Source organism: Tenrec ecaudatus, chromosome 4 (assembly GCF_050624435.1).
Source record: "Tenrec ecaudatus isolate mTenEca1 chromosome 4, mTenEca1.hap1, whole genome shotgun sequence".
NCBI classification, from domain to species: domain Eukaryota; kingdom Metazoa; phylum Chordata; class Mammalia; order Afrosoricida; family Tenrecidae; genus Tenrec; species Tenrec ecaudatus.
The window spans coordinates 195,785,682-195,804,084 of NC_134533.1; the positions used below are offsets into that span (position 1 = coordinate 195,785,682).

General features: G+C 37.1%; 1 protein-coding gene and 1 pseudogene across 4 annotated transcripts in view; both read left to right on the top strand.

Annotated features, from left to right (window-relative positions):
* ANKRD28 (ankyrin repeat domain 28) overlaps positions 1–18,403 on the top strand; it is a 157,953-nt gene that overhangs the window by 95,757 nt on the left and 43,793 nt on the right. For all 4 annotated transcript variants that reach the window (XM_075547184.1, XM_075547183.1, XM_075547181.1 and 1 more), the window contains 4 exons: positions 1,357–1,427; positions 6,116–6,316; positions 9,201–9,288; positions 15,367–15,509. In XM_075547184.1, the coding sequence (XP_075403299.1) occupies positions 1,357–1,427; positions 6,116–6,316; positions 9,201–9,288; positions 15,367–15,509 (503 nt within the window). The remainder of the gene's footprint in view (positions 1–1,356; positions 1,428–6,115; positions 6,317–9,200; positions 9,289–15,366; positions 15,510–18,403) is intronic.
* On the top strand, positions 7,644–8,341 carry LOC142447261 (ubiquitin-conjugating enzyme E2 R2 pseudogene; annotated as a pseudogene).

Genomic DNA, 18,403 nt, shown 5'->3' on the forward strand with positions numbered 1-18,403 from the left:
GCTGTGAGTTTGGTTTTGGTTACCAAAATTAGTGCATTTATTTAGGAGGTAGATTTTTTTTAATCCCTCACATTATTGAATGTACTTTTTGTTTTACTAAATATATGTGCATGCTTTTAAGGATAATTACTTCCCATTGATTTTAAATGACTGTACAGTTGATTTTTTTTTTCTTTCTCTATTTCTTTAATTTTAAGAAATATTTATTGGGGGCTCTTACAGCTCTTTTTTTTTAACATTTTATTAGGGGCTCATACAACTCTTATCACAGTCCATACATATACATACATCAATTGTATAAAGCACATCTGTACATTCTTTGCCCTAATCATTTTCTTTTTTTTTTCTCCTCTTTTCTTTTTTTACATTTTATTAGGGACTCATACAACTCTTATCACAATCCGTACATATACATACATCAGTTGTATAAAGCACATCCATACAATCCCTGCCCCAATCATTCTCAGAGCATTTGCTCTCCAACAGTTGATTTTTTTAATGTATTTCTTCGAACTGTTAGGTATGATGCAGGAAGACATGGACTGGTTCATTTTATTAATTTTTCCCGAAGTCTATAGCCTTTGAATCATTATGTGCAATAACTTTATAGTACTAATTGGGTTTTATTCATATCTAGATAACTATTTAAGGAGCCCTGGTGGCATGAAGGAATTACATATTGGTTTGCTGACTACAAGGTCAGCACTTCAATACCATCACTGGGTTCACTGGCTAAAAAGATGAGGCTTTCCACTTCCATAAAGATTTACAGCCCCAGAAACCCAGAGGGACAGTTGTATTCTGTCCTCTAGGGTGCATATGAGTGGAACCAACCCAGTGGCAGTGGAGATGAAGATTTTGTTGTTGTTAGAAAACTAGTTGGCTATTGTTACATTACATTGTGATATAGTGCATTCATTGCATGTGATGAAGCAAAGAAAGTCTGAGTTCTTGCTTCTTTGCATCTTGAATGTGATGAAGACTTTTGGAATAGTCTATTTTATCTCAGTATTTTTAAGGTTCTTTTTATATATAAAGTACTTAGTAGTTTAAACACTCTAAAGCGGGGTCTGGTTTTTTATCTTGGATATGCTCTGTATAAAGGTGACTTTTATAGTCTGTGTATAAAATAGTGTTTCTTTTGGTTTTAATCAAAGCTAATAAGATAATTACAAATGAACAAAAAGTATACTTTTCGTTTGTGGATTAAGGGTAATTTATTAGCAGGGAGTATAAACATTGAAGTGCTAGTTTTTTCCATTGGTATTCAATTTGGACTAAATCATTATTTTGGGAGATTTATTAAAAACATTTTATGTGAACTATTTCAATTTACTTTTTTTCTTCTTGTTGCAGGAGCTAGAGTTAATGCCAAAGACAGCAAATGGTTGACACCTTTACACAGAGCAGTTGCATCTTGTAGTGAGGTATGGATCTTTTTAGTCAATATATTTTATTATCTTTTTAACCATCAAGTAACTAGGTCTGGTTATGAGCTAATAATAAAAATATGTGTTTTCCAAAAGAAGAAAAAAATTACTGAAAGACTGCTTATTTTACTTTAGAATTTGTATAAGTCAAGTTATTCGTCCCATCTCATCTTTTGTAACCACCAAGTAAGGCCTCTTGGAAAGTTGGAAGTGAGAGTAGAAAAACTTCTTTTCAGCTCTGCTATAAGAGAGTTTATTTTCTAGCTTAGAAAATCCTCCTCACAGCACTTTCCTACAGGTTCATAATAGCCTAATAGGCATGTTCCAAAGGTTCGGCTGGTGGTTAGCAGGAAATCTCAGCAGTCCATAATGATTCATTGAAATATTAATATTTAGTTAAATATTGAAAATTATGTTTAAGACATTACTTGATTGCAAATGTAAGCAGTTTTAAGTATATAACCTTAAATAGTATGTTAGATGTCTTATGAGGACAAATATTTGTAGCTCTATATATTGTTTGCTGTTTGAATAAGAGCAATATTGTGAGATAGTCAAGATATCTCACGTTTTTTGAGAACTTTAATTATTTGCTAGCTATTTCTAGATTTCCATATCTTCTGGTCCTCAGGGCAGTGGGTGAGTCCTCATGGCTTCTGTTTAAAATAGGTATTATTATTATTTATTATGTAGATGAGAAGACAGCGTTGTTAAATTATTTCTCCAGAATCCTCTCAGCTGTTGAGTGGCAAAGATAGGACAAGAACTCATACCCTCTTTTTTACCCTGACCACCCTTTATTGCCATTCTGTACTGTGTTGAATTCTTTTCTAAAAGTGCATTGTGCCCAAAACACTCCTTTTTTTTTTTTTATAATCGTTAGTGTTTGTTGAAAATAAATTTAAGCGCCTTAAAATATAACGTGTCTGTGGAGGAATGTAGTGTTTCTGTAGTTATTCGAATTTGAGAGATAAGAAAAGTTGTGGGGAAGGAGAAGGACTAACCTCAGGAGATTCTCCCCACCCCAAGAGAACTAGAGGAGCCTCCCTCCTCTTTATTCTTTAGTATATTTTATGAATTATTTCTTAAACCTAGACTGAGAAGTGAGTGGAGAGAAGCAGGATGAAAAGGTAACAGAGAAGGATTGCAACTCCTTCCGGGTAGTGTAACAAGAGTCAGTCTGTTGACTGTAGTCTACGCGTTGGGCAAAGGATTGATAGAATAGGGGAACACTCAGACACACATCTTAACTGGCATCTGAGGCTTTAAGGCCCCAGGCACTGTCTGCTTTCTTCTCCATGCTTTGCTATAGCACCTATATCTCCAGGGATCACTTCATGGAGAGGCACACATTTAGCAGGGCCATGTCATAAGAACTAATTCTTAAATTACAGCTATGATTAAGAACAAGTTCAGAATCCATTCATACCATATATCTATGGTTTATTTTTTGAAACGTCAGTATTTTGTTGAAGGACATTATAAATTATCCCCATGAAGCATATGATAGTTCTATTGATATTAATTTAGCTGGCGGTATAGAATTTAACACGTTTTCAAGAAAAAATGTGTTAAAAGACTTTTTTAGAACAAAATGCATGGAATGTTGTTTGGTACAGATACCAACTCAAATGAATAGACACTATTTACACAATGAGGATTAGAGATAGGGCAAATTTTTCAATAATGTTTATTCATTAAGGACAAACCAGGTCATAAACAGACAAAGAAAATATGAAAATTGCACATAAATGGTAGTCTTGAATTGCCACTTATTGGGCATCTTCAGGGCATGAATTTTGAACTGAAGTCCAGTGACTTCCTCATCCATAGCCTTGGCTTAGTAGTCATCTGTTTCTCACACTAAGACATATCAGCCTTAAGCCCCATGGTAATGTTTCAGTTCCTTTCATCTGCTGTCAGTGTTTTTAAGGTCAAGTCCAGTTCACTTACTGGGAATTGCAAATCAGATCCTTCTGATGTGGGCTATGAAGGATTTTGTGTACCTTGAAAAGATAGTCTAAAGTCCTGGTTGTCAATAACACATAGGTTGGGTCACCAAGGGTTGAATAGGATCTAGGTCTTAAGTGCCCAATTAGGCAAATAATATCACGCTTACTCTCCCACTGGTGATCCATATACTTAATGTTTAGTGTTTTTCCCAATGACAGACCTCCCACTGACCAACTCAGTCAGCCTCTCAAAGACAGACATACCTACTCCCCTCCACCACTTGACTTGGGTTTTCTAGTAAGGTTCATTAATCACTTTTGTAGACGTGTCCATTAATTGGGGTGACTATAAAACGATATATAGCAGGAACTGGTTGGTCTTTTTCTTCTCCTTGCATCTTGGGGGCTTGACTAAATTGAGATGAAAACCTCCCCTGTCGAAGTAGGGTTTTTTTAATGTACAAATAAAGCAGGTGTGCTATAGGATTTCTGCGCACCAGGCAGACACACTATCTTGTTGCCTGGGAAACTGGACTAGAAGATTAGACAAGCCTACCTTTTTCTCGGTGTTAATTTTTATAGTAGAGATCACTGAATTTTACGTCACCCTTGAGTTCTGGCATGTGTTATTTCAGAATCATAATAAATAATGGGCCCAAAGTCTAAAATTGATCTGTCTTGATTCTAAAATTAGTTTGCTTTCTTAAGTGCCTTATTTTCTACCCATGCTGATCAGTAAACTAGATTGTTCTTGCTTTGTGGTGGTGCAAAAGAAAGAGTTGTATTTTCCTGTTCTTTCTAATGGAAATGTAAAGATCTCCTACTAAATTCCTCAGAGACCTTGATAGTCTGATTTTGTACTGCAAATTCCAGACTAACAATGAAGAAGAAAAGGTGATGTCTGTTAAACTGTGTTTGTCTAATTTATCTGATTATAAATTTAAATATTTTAAAGAAACTAACATGACTACTAAACTTTTTCACTATACGTCAATTTTAGCACCTGTGACCCCCAAGTCAAAGTATAGTGTTTCTAGAAACAAGTGACAGCAAAGGATCCTGATAGTGTCTCCAACCATGTTTTTCTATGAGTACATATACCCTAAGGATATACTATGTATTATCCTCTAATTAGCATACAGATTTCCATCACACCAGAAATCCCTTTGTATCCCTTACCTCGCTGTTTGCAGAAGCAACCCGTGTTCTGATTTCTCTCAACGAAGAGTACTTGGTCCTTTTCTAGGACTTTATAAAAATCATAGTGTATGTTCTCTTTCATGGCTTAACTTAATTTGTCTAGCATTAACATTTTTGAGATTCATGCTTGTTTTTGTCCATCCATGGGTCATTCCATATTTTCAGTAGTATTCCACTGTATGGTTTTACCACAGTTTTCTTCTACATTATCCTATTGATGGGCATTTGTATATGATATGAAGATTCTGGTTGGTTTTATTTGACTCTTTTGTTCTTGGGTAAATAAGGAACCCTGGTAGGGCAAGAATTATAGCACTGACCTGCCAACTAAGAAGTCAGCAGTTTGAACCCATCATGTACTCCACAAGATAAAAATGTGGCATCTTCTTCCATAAAATTCAGACCTGAGGGACTATGGGACTGTTCTACTCCGTCCTATAGGATTGATCTGAGTCATAATCTATAGAGGACAGTGGGTTGAGTTTGGGTTTAGGTAAATAATTGGAATACAATTAATTGTGGGTTCATAGAGTAGACTACCATATAGCTTTCATTAGCAATCTAACTTTGCTAACAGGGTGATAAAAACACTGTTACGTACTTCCACGGTTTCTATATTTCAAATAGTTCAAGACTTGAAAAGTTGTGAGTAAATCACTAATAATGGTAGTTGCTTAGTCCCTCTGTATACTCTTCATATTTATGGTTACTTACATTTTGTAGTATTTTTCATGTATATTCATTTATTCTGACTTATAGAAGCAGCCTTGAGAAGTAGTGGAGGTGGTTTTCATGTTCTTTTCGGTTAAGAAAAAGAAGAGCCAATTTTGTTAAAATTGAATTGTTTACCTTGTGAACCGAGAACCCAGAATCTATGGTTCTATTCTGGTTTTTTGTGTTTGCATACATTCATGTGCCGAGGATAGGATTACCAGTTTAAGGAGAAATTTTTGTTTAGTTCTGATTGGATTGCTAAATGCTGATGGCAGACTGAATTCTTTAGCATGCTGAGGAGAGTCCAATTTATATTTGTGTTGCAGAATTTTCTGTATGCTTTTGGGAGACAGTGTCCTTTGAGGAATAATTGCTTAAATTGCGTTTGTATTGACTGTTAGATAATAAAACAAAAAAATCATAGTTTGTCTCATCTAATGAACTAGACCCTAGTGATTTTTTAATTAATTTAAAAATTAAACGCATGTTACATATTTAGAAAAACTAAATATTTTTGAGGAATATTTGTTAGTATTTCCTGTTCATTTTGATAAGGGTTGTTACACTTTAATAGAGAATTGGAAAAGGGAATGTTCTATTATGCATCTTAAATAATTGAACATTACACTTAGGTAAATGCAGTGTTATCTTTGGCTTTTTTGTACTTTTTTACACCTGGTTCTACCAGTACTTTTATTTCCTCAGGAAAATTTTCGTGGGTATTTGTGTGTCTATGTAAAATTTCTAAAAACTGTGTGTGTGTGTGTGTGTGTGTGTGTGTGTGTGTGTGTTATAACCAATGCCTTCATATGTTTACAGGAAGCCGTTCAGGTGCTTTTGAAGCATTCTGCAGATGTTAATGCTCGAGACAAGAACTGGCAGACCCCTTTGCACATAGCTGCTGCTAATAAAGCTGTAAAGTGTGCTGAAGCTCTGGTCCCTCTTTTGAGTAATGTAAACGTATCCGATCGGGCAGGGAGAACTGCACTGCATCATGCAGCTTTCAGCGGACATGGTGAGGTAGGTGGTGTTCAATTGAGAGTGATGCTCCATGTCTCCCTCCTTCCTTACAGTTACTCATGAACTTGCCTTTTTAACGCATTCCTTAGTCCATGGTTAAAGCAAACAAAACCTCTTTCTCACTTGGCCTTTTCTTGAGCATACTTCCAGATTGATCATGATCATTCAGAATATAACCTATCGAGTTTATAAATTTTTTAGCAGATGCTTTCCCCACATTTGGATTTCATAGTCTAACTGGGGAGATAAAGTATAGCACTTATGAGAAGTATGTTCTGTCGTGATGAGGGGAACCAAATCCAATTGCACTTCCAGAAAGATAGTATTAAAAGAAGCTAAAATTTAGAAAAAAATTTTTCCCCCATAGATATGGTTTATCATCAACATTTAGTTAAAATCTTTGGTGAAAGGACCATGAAAAGATCAGGAATTAAGAAAATTAGTATTGAGTTATGTAAATTGCATGTTAGGTGCTTCAGTAGCAGTGGGTGGGATTTGTGTGTAAGCAAAAGATTTGAAGGGACACCTAAACGTGAGGAACCTTTACATTTGTTATAGACACAAACTCTAAGAAGTAAGGTGACATCCCAAAATTTCATAGCTAAAAGCTAGTGACTTCAAAATCCTCATGTCTTCTCTGCTTTTGCAAGCCTAAAGAGAGAACACCTGTCTCCACTGCAGCGAGGCACAGCACACTACAAAATGAGGCCGGATTTGACACTTAGTATGCTGTTTTCTATGAAAACTTATATGATTAGGGATGATACAAATATTACTTTGGGAACATTGAGTTAAGTAAACTATGCAGTGGTCATTCAGTTTAACCATATTATGAATTTAAGTATGTGTTTGAATTAAATTTAAGATTATGTGACTGATTTGGGAATAGAATATACTTTTCATTTTAACTATTAAATGTTCCAGCATTAGACTCCCCAGAATGGAGCCCTAGTAATACTGTCAAGTAAACTTTGGGCTGATAACTAAAAGGCTGGTGGTTCCCACGAACCATTCCCCAGGAGAAAGATGAGACTGTCTGCTCCTATGAAGATTTACAGCCTCAAAAACCCTATATAAGATCACAATCAATTAGTCTATTTCAGTGGTGCCATGTTTGTTTTTTTGGTTCATGAAATAGGAACACTGATGGCACAGATCATGTGCTCAGCTGCTGAATGAAAAGGTTGGTGGTGCCCGTGTCATGTGTGTGACTTGGGGTGGGTGGCCCCCGGGCTGCCTGGGGCCTTGTGCAGCCCACCTGGCGGGGGAAGCCACGGCCCTCTAGGCCTGGCCTGAGCGTGAGGACTGGGGCCCCAACACCTCCGTGATGACCCGGTAGTAGATGACCAGCTTTCAGAAGGCCCTGATGCTCGAGCTGAAATCCCTGCAGGAGGAGCCGGTAGAGGACTTCTGGATCACCCTGGTATACGAGTCCGACCTCCACGACTGGGAGGTGGCCGTCTTTGGGGAGCCCCCAACACCCTCTCTAGGGCAGCTACTGCTACTTCGAGGCTCATATTAAATTTCCTATTGACTACCCATACCACCTACCTTCAGATTCTTGACCAGAATGTGGCACTCCGACATTTATGAGAATGGAGATGTATGCATTTCAATTCTTCATCCACCTGTAGATGACCCACAGAACGGAGAGCTGCCCTCTGAAAGGTGGAATCCTACTCAGAATGTCAGGACTATCCTGTTCAGTGTAATCTCACTGCTTAATGAGCCCAACACCTTCTCCCCAGCCAATGTGGATGCTTCAGTTATGTTCAGGAAAAGACAAAGAGTGTGCTGAAATCATTAGGAAATAGGTTTCATCCACCAAGGCAGAAGCAGAAAACGATGGAGTGCAGGTCGCCACAACCTTGGCGGGATACTGCATCAAAACTGAAGTGCCTTCCAATAACAACAGCTCAGATTTGCTTTATGACAACTTGTATGATGACGACATCGATGATGAGGACGAGGAGGAAGATGCCGACTGTTGATGATGATGATGATTCTGGGAATGAGGAATCATGACTCTTTCCTTTGAAGTCCCTGTACTGCCCTGCCATCTCAGGCCAAAGGGAGGCGAGCAAGTGAGGACCTAGCAGTGGCCCCACAGCAAAAACCTGTTCACAGGGGGTGGGAAAAAGAAACACGGCTCCTGCTGGCTCCCCTTAAGGATCTCAGTTTGCTCCTTTTTATGGACTTCTTAATGAAGAAAGAGTAACCCTCCACAGAATGTCTGAATACTTGCATTCTTCAGCCCTCCATCACTGCATTGATTCTTTTTTTTTAAATTGACCTAAATTCCCTCCATACTTCATCTCTACAAAGTGTTCACAGCAAAACATGTTTGGTCTGTTTTTATATTCTTGAATTATAAATAGTTTTTCATCAAGACGTTTGATGTATTTAAAGCTGGAAACCCATCGGGAGTTTACAGGGCTGCATATACTGAGTAGGAAAAGGGGAAAAAAAGCCACAAAACTCAGTAAAAAAAAAAAATCTGCCAAGGTTTATTAGCTGCTCACTTACAGCATTTGTGTGTATGCATTTGTTTAGCCCGTGGTGGCCAGTTTCCTTTCTGTTCCATTAGCCCTGGAGTACACTGGGATTCAGGGACTTTTTTAAGCCTGTGGACCCAAGCTTGTATCAGCCTCCCTGACATCACCTGAACACAGGGGCCTCAGCTACTTTGGGAGAAATCAATTTGTTTTGGGAATTAATTGGAATCTAAAACCTAAAAATAAATATTCATACTTTACATAGGAAAAAAAATTGGTGGCTTAAACCCACCAGCCACTTTAGATCAATATGGGCAGTCCTCACAAGGGGCATTTGTGAACAGTTCTTCTTTCAAATTTCAATGAAATTATGTTTGTTTTTATTCCAGATGGTCAATTTACTCTTGTCTAGAGGCGCCAATATTAATGCTTTTGACAAGAAAGATAGACGTGCTATCCACTGGGCAGCATATATGGGTACGTGCTGTTCAATTTCTTGCTTGACATGTTCTGGAAAAGTTATGCATAGGAATTCTTGCTGTTAACATAACACCTCTTTTTGGCTAGCGAGGAAAAGTTATACTACATCTGAGTGTGCTACCTAGTTGGAGCAGGTTCCACACAGAAAAGCATTGGGTCCAGTTCATTGAAAAGTTTCTGCAAGCACCGTATATTCTTGTGTATAAGCCGAGTTTTTCAGCACATTTTTAATGCAATTTTGGTGGTAAAATTAGGTGCTTTGACTGATATTCGGGTCGGCTTATACTCGAGTATATACGGTAAACTAGATTTGCCTTCAAGGGGAAGAAATCTAAGACACAATCCTAGGATACATAGTTTAGGATTGATCTTCAGTAAAAGCCCATCTTATTTTTATGGAAATATTAAGGCTGAAACTATGGAGGTGCATTAAGCATGCTATTTTGGTGGGAACCACACTAGATTAAATATGCATTATCATGTATGGTTTCTACAACTGTAATTTCACAGAAAGAACTTAAAATTTAAGGTTCAGGGTTTTCTGCTGTAATGATACTGTGCTCTTGAAATTCTTGTATGATCTGCAAAATTACATTACAAAAATAGTAGTGCTCATGAAGAAAGTAGACCTGGGTAGACAACCCAAACCTATCCAGCTTTTTGACCCGGAGTACAAACAAAAATATTAATTGGTTCTTGAGTTAATTTGGATAGCCAGGAAAGTATCTCACCTCAGGATAATGAAAGGCACAAAAACAGTAGAGTAGACATGCTGGTTTGTGGGTGGTAGGGCCATGTAGCTAGATGTAGATCTGTACCCATGGAGGAAGTACAACCTCTATAAGCCTCAGAAATGCTGCAAGGCTAAGGTTTCACCTCTCAGTATGGACTCTGGATGCAGTCTCTTAAAATAGAGCTGAAAGAACTCTTCCCTTTCAAAAGTTGAGAGGACTTTTCATCTTGTGAAAGGTTACAGTTCACCTCTGCTATTCTAGCTCTGTTGCCTAGGAAAAGGCCCATATCAACTGACATAAACATTGTGTGTACCATTTTCTGATTTACCATTTGTACTCCCTAATTACAGGAAATCTTAACTAGTATTGCTCTTTCAAGGATAAGCGTATCAGATACTCCACCTCTCTTGGTTTCGTTTTTTTCCAAGTCTCTCACTTGAAAATAAAAGAGAAGATTTACTAGAAGTACCATTAATTCTAAAACTTTTTAAAATGTTAAAATAGAAAGGTTTAAGAAAGCAAATGAAAAAAAAAAAAAGCAAATGAACAAGTTACAGATAACCACCAAAGACCAGGAAAACCATTTGTGTATACTAGAAGTAACTATGAGCAGTAGAATCCCTCTTGAAGGACAAGTTTGGCCTTTCGGGTGAGTTATAAAGGAAGATCCAAAGGTGTAGTGAAGGTTCCTGGAGATAAACATGTTTGTCTATGACTCCATCATGTGCATCTTTGTTTGTTAGTTAGGTAAAACCGCTGGAAGCCAGTTTGTCGGGCTCCTAAAGCCCTCCCCTCTCCACAGCCTGGAGAGTTTTCCACTGTTGTCCTAACTAGTTCTGAAAATACCTTATTTTCTCTTAACTCTTCAAAATAATTTAGCAACAGCTAGCCAGACTGATTTAAAATTGTACAATGCATATTAAAGACTTTACATGTTTAACAGAGCCTTATTCTTTTAGCTCCAAAAAATTAGGCTTGACTGAGTAACTTCATGGAATTGAAAATCGGGGGGGTTTACAAGTTGCCTTTAGCTGAGCTCACCGAATATCTAAGTATTTTTTTCTCAGGACCTTCAGATGGCTTTTGTGTCACTAATTTTCTAATTGTCACTTTTCAGATGTTCAGTTTTGAATGGAGAAAGATATCCCCAAAACCATGGGGCCTCAAACATTCACAGAATCATAGTTCTGCTTCTCTTGTCTTTGCTTTTCTTTAAGCATATATCAATCAAGAAAAATGTTGATACTTCGCTTCTAACACTGTTCAGCTATTCTTGGTATTCAGGGGTGTTAAATGTGTATATAGAGAGCTCTGATTACATCTATATAGTCTTGTAATTTCATTTTCCCAGGTTTGTGTATGACTCTTGACCTTCTCCACTCCATTGTGGTTCCCTTAATTTTCTGTGTTAAGCCTACCCCCAAATATATGGATTATTCCCACCTCCCCACCCTCTTTAAGTCTTTTTACCTTCATCAAGATCCTTATTTATTTTAACTTTTATTTCTGTTGCTTTCAGTACTCTTAGCAGTATCTAGCCAAATTCTACCTAAAACTTTCTTATCATGATGACTTCACATAGAAAGTACTCGATAAATATTAACTATCTTGATTAACCCTATAATGCCTAAGTTTTTAATTTCAGGGAAAATGTTTTTGTTTTTATTCTTTCGTAGTTATCAACATATATAACAGCCAAAATATATTAAAAATATATAAAATTTGCAATGTTTTTTAAATGTAACCAAGTCATCACACTCGTCCATGGATTTATAATACAAGAATAAAAAAATGCACCTTCGTTTCTATATTATTTTTCATCTTATTATTCAATAAAAAACAAACTGAAAACTTATTTCATTTATAAAATATAATACAAAATTTGTTTATAATTTAATTAGTGTGAAATTGAACCAAACTATTTTTTCCTTTTGTGATACAAAAATGAATTTTGCATTTGCTGCAGAAAAATACTGGTGCACTCTTGAAGTTTACTTTTTTGCCTCTTCATCTGTTTGTGACCTCAGGGTATTGTTGAAGACCATCCAAACGGGTTTCTCTTCCAGGGACACTTTTGGTGGCAGGACCTCTTCTCTTTTTGTTAGCAAACTCAACACCAGTAAACCCAGTAGAAGGTCTGCCTCTTTTTGTTGGTCTATTTTTCCTTCAAGAAGAAGAGCTCCAGTGATACTCATTTTGAACTCTTGCAAACTTTGGGAATTTGTGAATTATCATTGAAGTGAATCTTGGACTTTATATCTTTCCATCTGTCTCTACTTATCACTTCTGATAACAATAGGACAATTTAGTTTGCTCTTCCAATATAAACGTGAATTTGAGAGCTTCACCATCAACATAGCAAGCAGTGTACCCAAAAATTGCTCAAATTACTGACTATTCAGTGCAAGAGGTTTTTTGGGATTTTGCTGGATTTCATTAAGATTTGATTGGTCGACAATATGAGTAATGATATCCTTCGAGAGAAAAAATGTCTAAAATATACAATAGGACGTTTTACTACCCCCAGAAGAATCTTATTTGTTCTAACCATTCAGGCCTATAGGTCTAGCTGTACCGTCTCCAGAAATGTGCCGCCAAAGAGGAATTCTCTGATTTCTTGATGTAGATATCTTTGAACTTATGTTATTGGAATTGATTCTTCAACTTCAGCAACTGAAGTTTGTAACTCATCTTCACTAGTATTATGATTACTAAGTACGAGGTCTAATTCAACCAAATCAGAATAATCGGGAGTATATTCACTTCATATCATGGGAAAAGTTAATATTGTTATCAAAATAGTTTGAATAGCAATATAATTAAAATTTTATTTACCAATTTCATCCATATTAGCATCTGATTCCTGTCTGAGTCTGTACTGCTTCCATGTAGGTCATAAATTCGCCGTTTTCCACGAAACAAATATTCCATGCTGTGGTAATTTTGTTACCATTGATTCAAAAAACGAATATAACAAATTCATTACATTTAGACAAAGCAGAAATATATAATAACTATGGTTTTTTATGAGTGTTACACTTTTGACATAAAAATACAGTTTTATGAACATATACAAAAAATGTCAACACTAAAACTTCACTAGACTGAAAATTATCATAAAGTGCACTGAACGCCAATGACCACTTAACCTCAAACGCACAATTGGTCAAAATGTGTCACTATGCATGCATTCTGCCGCTAAAATGTGTGACTAGCGGTATGCATTTGTACCAGTACAGTGTGACGATTTCATCGACATCTTTGGCTCCAAAAGCTTTATAATTTCGGTACCAGATATGTTTTAATTAAATGTTACAAAAATGTCGTGCTTAGCATTATAGGGTTAATAACATACTTCAATATTTCTTCTTAAAGTAATACATAATTTATAGGGACATGAAACTTGTTTTTATGTGTGTGTGTCAATTAGATGAAGGCTTACTGAGCAGATCATCAGTTTTATGCTGTGATTTAATTCATCCATTGCAATCTCCTTAACGTATCATCCCACATCCACTTTCTCCTTGTGTTTCTTGTTTTACGGGAATGGGGAGAGGGTATCAGTGAGCCTACTCTGTTTTGTGATTTTGAGATCTGATCTTCATTTTCATATTTTTTCTCTCACTCTGTCCAGGACCACCTCTGTGATCCTTTTCAGAGAAGTTAGTAGTAGGAGCTGGCACCATCTAGTTCTTTGGGTCTCGGGGTTGTAGAGTTTGATGTTTGCATGGTCTATTAGTCCATTTGAACTAATTGTTTCCATGTGTCTTTCGATTTTCTGTCTTCTTTCCACTGGATGGGGAGAAACCAATAGTTGGACATTAGGTGGCCTACTCACTCTTAATACTCCAGTTGCAAGGTCAGCAGTTCCAACCCACCATTGGCTGCAAAGGAGAAAGGTAGACCTGTCTGCTCCCATAAAGATCTGTAGCCTGAGAAACGATATAGGATCATTATGACATAATTGACTCAGTGGCAGTATGTGGGATTGTTTCTTCAATTATGTCAAGTTATATCTCTGCTAGCACCTACTGTAAGTTGGAATACTAACATCCAAAGCATGTCCCATCGGTCTTTAAAAATGATGTTATGAACAACCAATGTCGCAAATATTTGTTGCGTACCAATTTTGTATCTTGCACTACTGTCTACCTTACCAATAAGTAGAACATATGTAGTCTCTGCCTTTGAGGTTGTATAACTTTTTTGGGAAAACTAGCACTTACGAATAAAAGTTGGCTAAATAATGATTCAGACATTAAAAAAACATCGCAAGGAAACGTGTAATTGTTAGAGGGGAATCATAAGTATTTGGTGCTTTTGACATACAGGACTTGGAAAAACAGTGACTGTGTTCATCAAGGAAGTTTGGATCTGATTTGGGTCCTGATGGATTCGTTGCAGTGATTGGGAAGACACTGAAGCATAGCACTGCATAGAGTACATGAAAAATGGCACAGAATGAGGGTCATGAGGGGGACAGGGAGAGTACTAATCTGGTTAATTAGAAAAGATGATAGTGATTTTCCCACCTTCAGATACAGTTCTCCCTGGAGCTCTTGGTTGGGTGAAGTCTTAAGATGTATTATGATCAGTGAATTGAAAGTAACATCACTTTTGAGTTAGAGCACATAATTGCTGTGAGAAGAGCTTGCACACAGTTCATTTCCCCTCCAGCATGGAAATTGGCCATATTTAAGATGATAATGGTGTTTGAGTGATCACTTGAATGACTGAGCAGCACCCTCTTGCCAACCTATCATAGTGTCAATGAGAAATAAAATTATAGTTTAAGTTTCTGAAATTGGGGAGTTGATTTCTAACCACAGCCCAATGTAACCTAGTATACTATGACAAATAAAATGTGTAAGTATCAGAGTTGATAAGGCAGAACTGGTAAAAATTAAAGGAAAAAATGTAACTGCCTTTTATAAAAATCTGACATTTTAAAGAAACTCATACCACTCCCAGATTTTCAAGTAAGAAACTGCAAAAACTGATCTATCTTAACAAACAAGAAAAAAATAAACTAGTGCCAACCTTAGGCATAAGCAGCTAGCATCAGAACATACGAACATATTAAGTCAACCTTGAAAAAAGCAAGACATTGTAGGAAAAAATTACAGATGTAGGATTATAAATGACAGTTATCATTGATAAAACAATCCCATCTATTTTTTTTCTAGATTTAATTTTATATTATCCAGAAATCTTACCTTTTTCTTTTTCTCAGATGAGATGATCATACATTATGTAGTTAATTCGCATTTTTATTTTCAAGACTACAGAATAATATAATATTTTTTATGTTTATCCTTTTTTTTCCTTCATAAATTTTCAGGTCACATTGAAGTAGTGAAATTACTTGTGGCACATGGAGCAGAAGTGACATGCAAGGATAAGAAGTCTTACACACCTCTTCATGCAGCAGCTTCAAGTGGCATGATCAGTGTAGTCAAGTACCTCCTAGATCTTGGAGTCGATGTAGGTATATATATATATATATATATACACACACACACATACATATATATATAGGTTGAGTAGTATAAAATTGTGGGGCATTTATCATATTTTTTACATTGTTGGCAGAAATTATTTCAGATTAATAAGATGCTTGTTGCCTATTGAGCAAAAGTATTCCTCTATATGAATCTATTTAGGAAGAATACTTCTTTATCTGAATAGCTTTTATCTCTTAATTGAGACAGCTTAAAATATTTTCACAAGTCATCCTTTCCTTCTACACTCAGTATAAACTTGGTTCTTTGAAATATACTAAAAGCAACAAACTAGGAGAGACAGTATAGTTCTGCAAGAAAGGAGGGCTATCAAAAAGGGGGAAATACAGGTATGCCCTCTGCTTTTCAAAAGTTTGCTTTACAGAACTTTACAAAAGAGCAAAGTGCATACCTGTTTTTTATAACTGAAAAAAATACAAAGAATTTTTACTTTTTTAAAGTAAGGTGAAAACTGAAACTAGCAATCAGCGAACCCATAAAGAAGCAGGACTGTAATGTAGCAAGAATGGCATCACCAACCTCCTTTTCCAGGATCTGTACTCGGTGTATCAGCATCAAGTCATCGGTTTTGAACTGCGGCTATGAACACTGTGTGTTCATGTTGCTAAAGGTTTTTATGTGTTACTAAATATGATTGGGTAGGTCTGGGAATGCTCAAAGATTTTGCCCATATAAATTAATAATCATTACTTCTTTACACGATTTTGGCTTGCAAAAATGTTCATAGGGATGCTATACTTTCATATAGCTGGGGAAACCTTTCAATATAGGGAGGCGGTAGCTTAGTTGAAGAATACATGGCAGAACTTTAGAGCTGAATAGCTCTTAAAGGACCATGTGAGCTACTTTCCCTAAATTCAAGCTAGTAGTTCCTTGTAAAGTGTAGGATTCATGAGAAGGAGTTGGGAAAGCCCCAAGCACACTGTTTTATGGGCTCTTGTGGCGTGCATAGATGAAGGTTTCACCTGCAGCTTCCTTCTATAACTCTCCACGGGGTACCATAATCCCACTCGGATGTAGGTGAATGACGTGCAGCAACTTTTCTCTAGTGGCAATTTCAAGTCTGTTCCTTACAATTTTAGAAACTTATGTTATTGACAGCAAGATAACATTTGTAAAGTATTACTAGAGACAAAATGTTTTTCTAAATAAAGAATCCAATTTTGAGCCGTGTAATGCCATGTATTGTTTGTTTCCTTGATCTGATATCACAAATTGGATAGATTAAACCAGCAGGATTTTTCTCATGGTTCTAGAGGCTAGCAGCCAATGGGTTGTCAATTTGTTACTATCTGGAGGTTCTGAGAAAGGTCTGTTCCATGCCTCTCTCTCCCAGCCCTGGTGGATGCTGGTAATTTTTGTTGTTCCTTCACTTGTGAATGTATCACTCCCAATTTCTGCCTCTGCTGTCACATGGGTGTGTGTGTGTGTGTGTGTGTGTCCGTCTGTCAGTCCAATTCTTCCTGCTCTTTAAAGGATACTCAATAGTGACCCTATAGGACAGAATGAAGCTGCCCCGATGGGTTTCCAAAACGGCAAATTTTTTTAATCATTTGATGAGGAGCACATACATCTCTTATCACAATCCATACATACATCGATTGTGTAAATCACATTTCTACATTCATTGCCCTTATCATTCTCAAAACATTTGCTCTTCACTTAAGCCCCTGGCATCGGCTCCTCATTTTGCCCCCTCCTGCCTCCCTTATGAACCCTTGATAATTTATAAATTACTATTTTGTCATATCTTACACTGTCCAACATCTCCCTTCACCCACTTTTCTGTTGTTTATCCCCCAGGGAGGAGGCTATATGTAGATCCATGTAATCAGTTTCCCCATTCCAGCCCACCCTCTCAGTATTGTCGCTCTCAGCACTGGTCCTGAAACGATCACCTGTCCTGGATTCCCTGTGTTTCCAGTTCCTACCTGTACCAGTGTACATCCTCTGGTCTAGCCAGATTTGTAAGGTAGAATTGAGATTATGATAGTGCGGGTGGGGGGAAGCATTTAGGAACTAGAGGAAAGTTGTATGTTTCATCATTGCTAAACGGCACCCTGACTGGCTCATCTCCTCCCTGCAACCCTTCTGTAAGTGGATGTCCAATTGCCTACAGATGGGCTTTGGGTCTCCACTCCACGCTCCCCTCCATTCACTATGATACAATTTTTTGTTCTGATAATGCCTGATACCTGATCCCTTCGACACCTCATGATCGCACAGGCTGGTGTGCTTCCATGTGGGCTTTGTTGCTTCTGACCTAGATGGCCGCTCAGTTACCTTCAAGCCTTTAAGACACCAGATGCTATATCTTTTGATAACTGGGCACCATCAGCTTTTTTCACCACATTTGCTTATGCTCCCACTTTGTCTTCAGTGATCGTGTCAGGAAGGTGAGCATCAGGAAAGCCACTTTAATAGAATAAAGTCTTTCATTGAGGGAGTACTTGAGTAGAGGCCCAATGTCCATATGCTACCTTAATACTGAATATACATTTATGCACATAGATCTATATCCCCATCCTCATATATGAACGTAGTTACATATGTACATGCCTTTATTTAGATATCTATAAATGCCCTTTGCCTCCTAGCTCTTTATTTCATTTTGCTTTCCTCTTTTTTTAATTGTTTTATTAGGGGTTCATATTACCACAATCCATACATACATCAATTGTGTAAAGCACATTTGTACATTCATTGCCTTTGTCATTCTCAAAACTTTTGCTTTCCACCTAAGCCCCTGACATCAGCTCATTTTTCTCCTCCTTTCCCCCTCCCCCCTCCCTCATGAACCCTTGATAATTTATACATTATTATTTTGTCAAATCTTGCCCTGTCCGATGTCTCCCT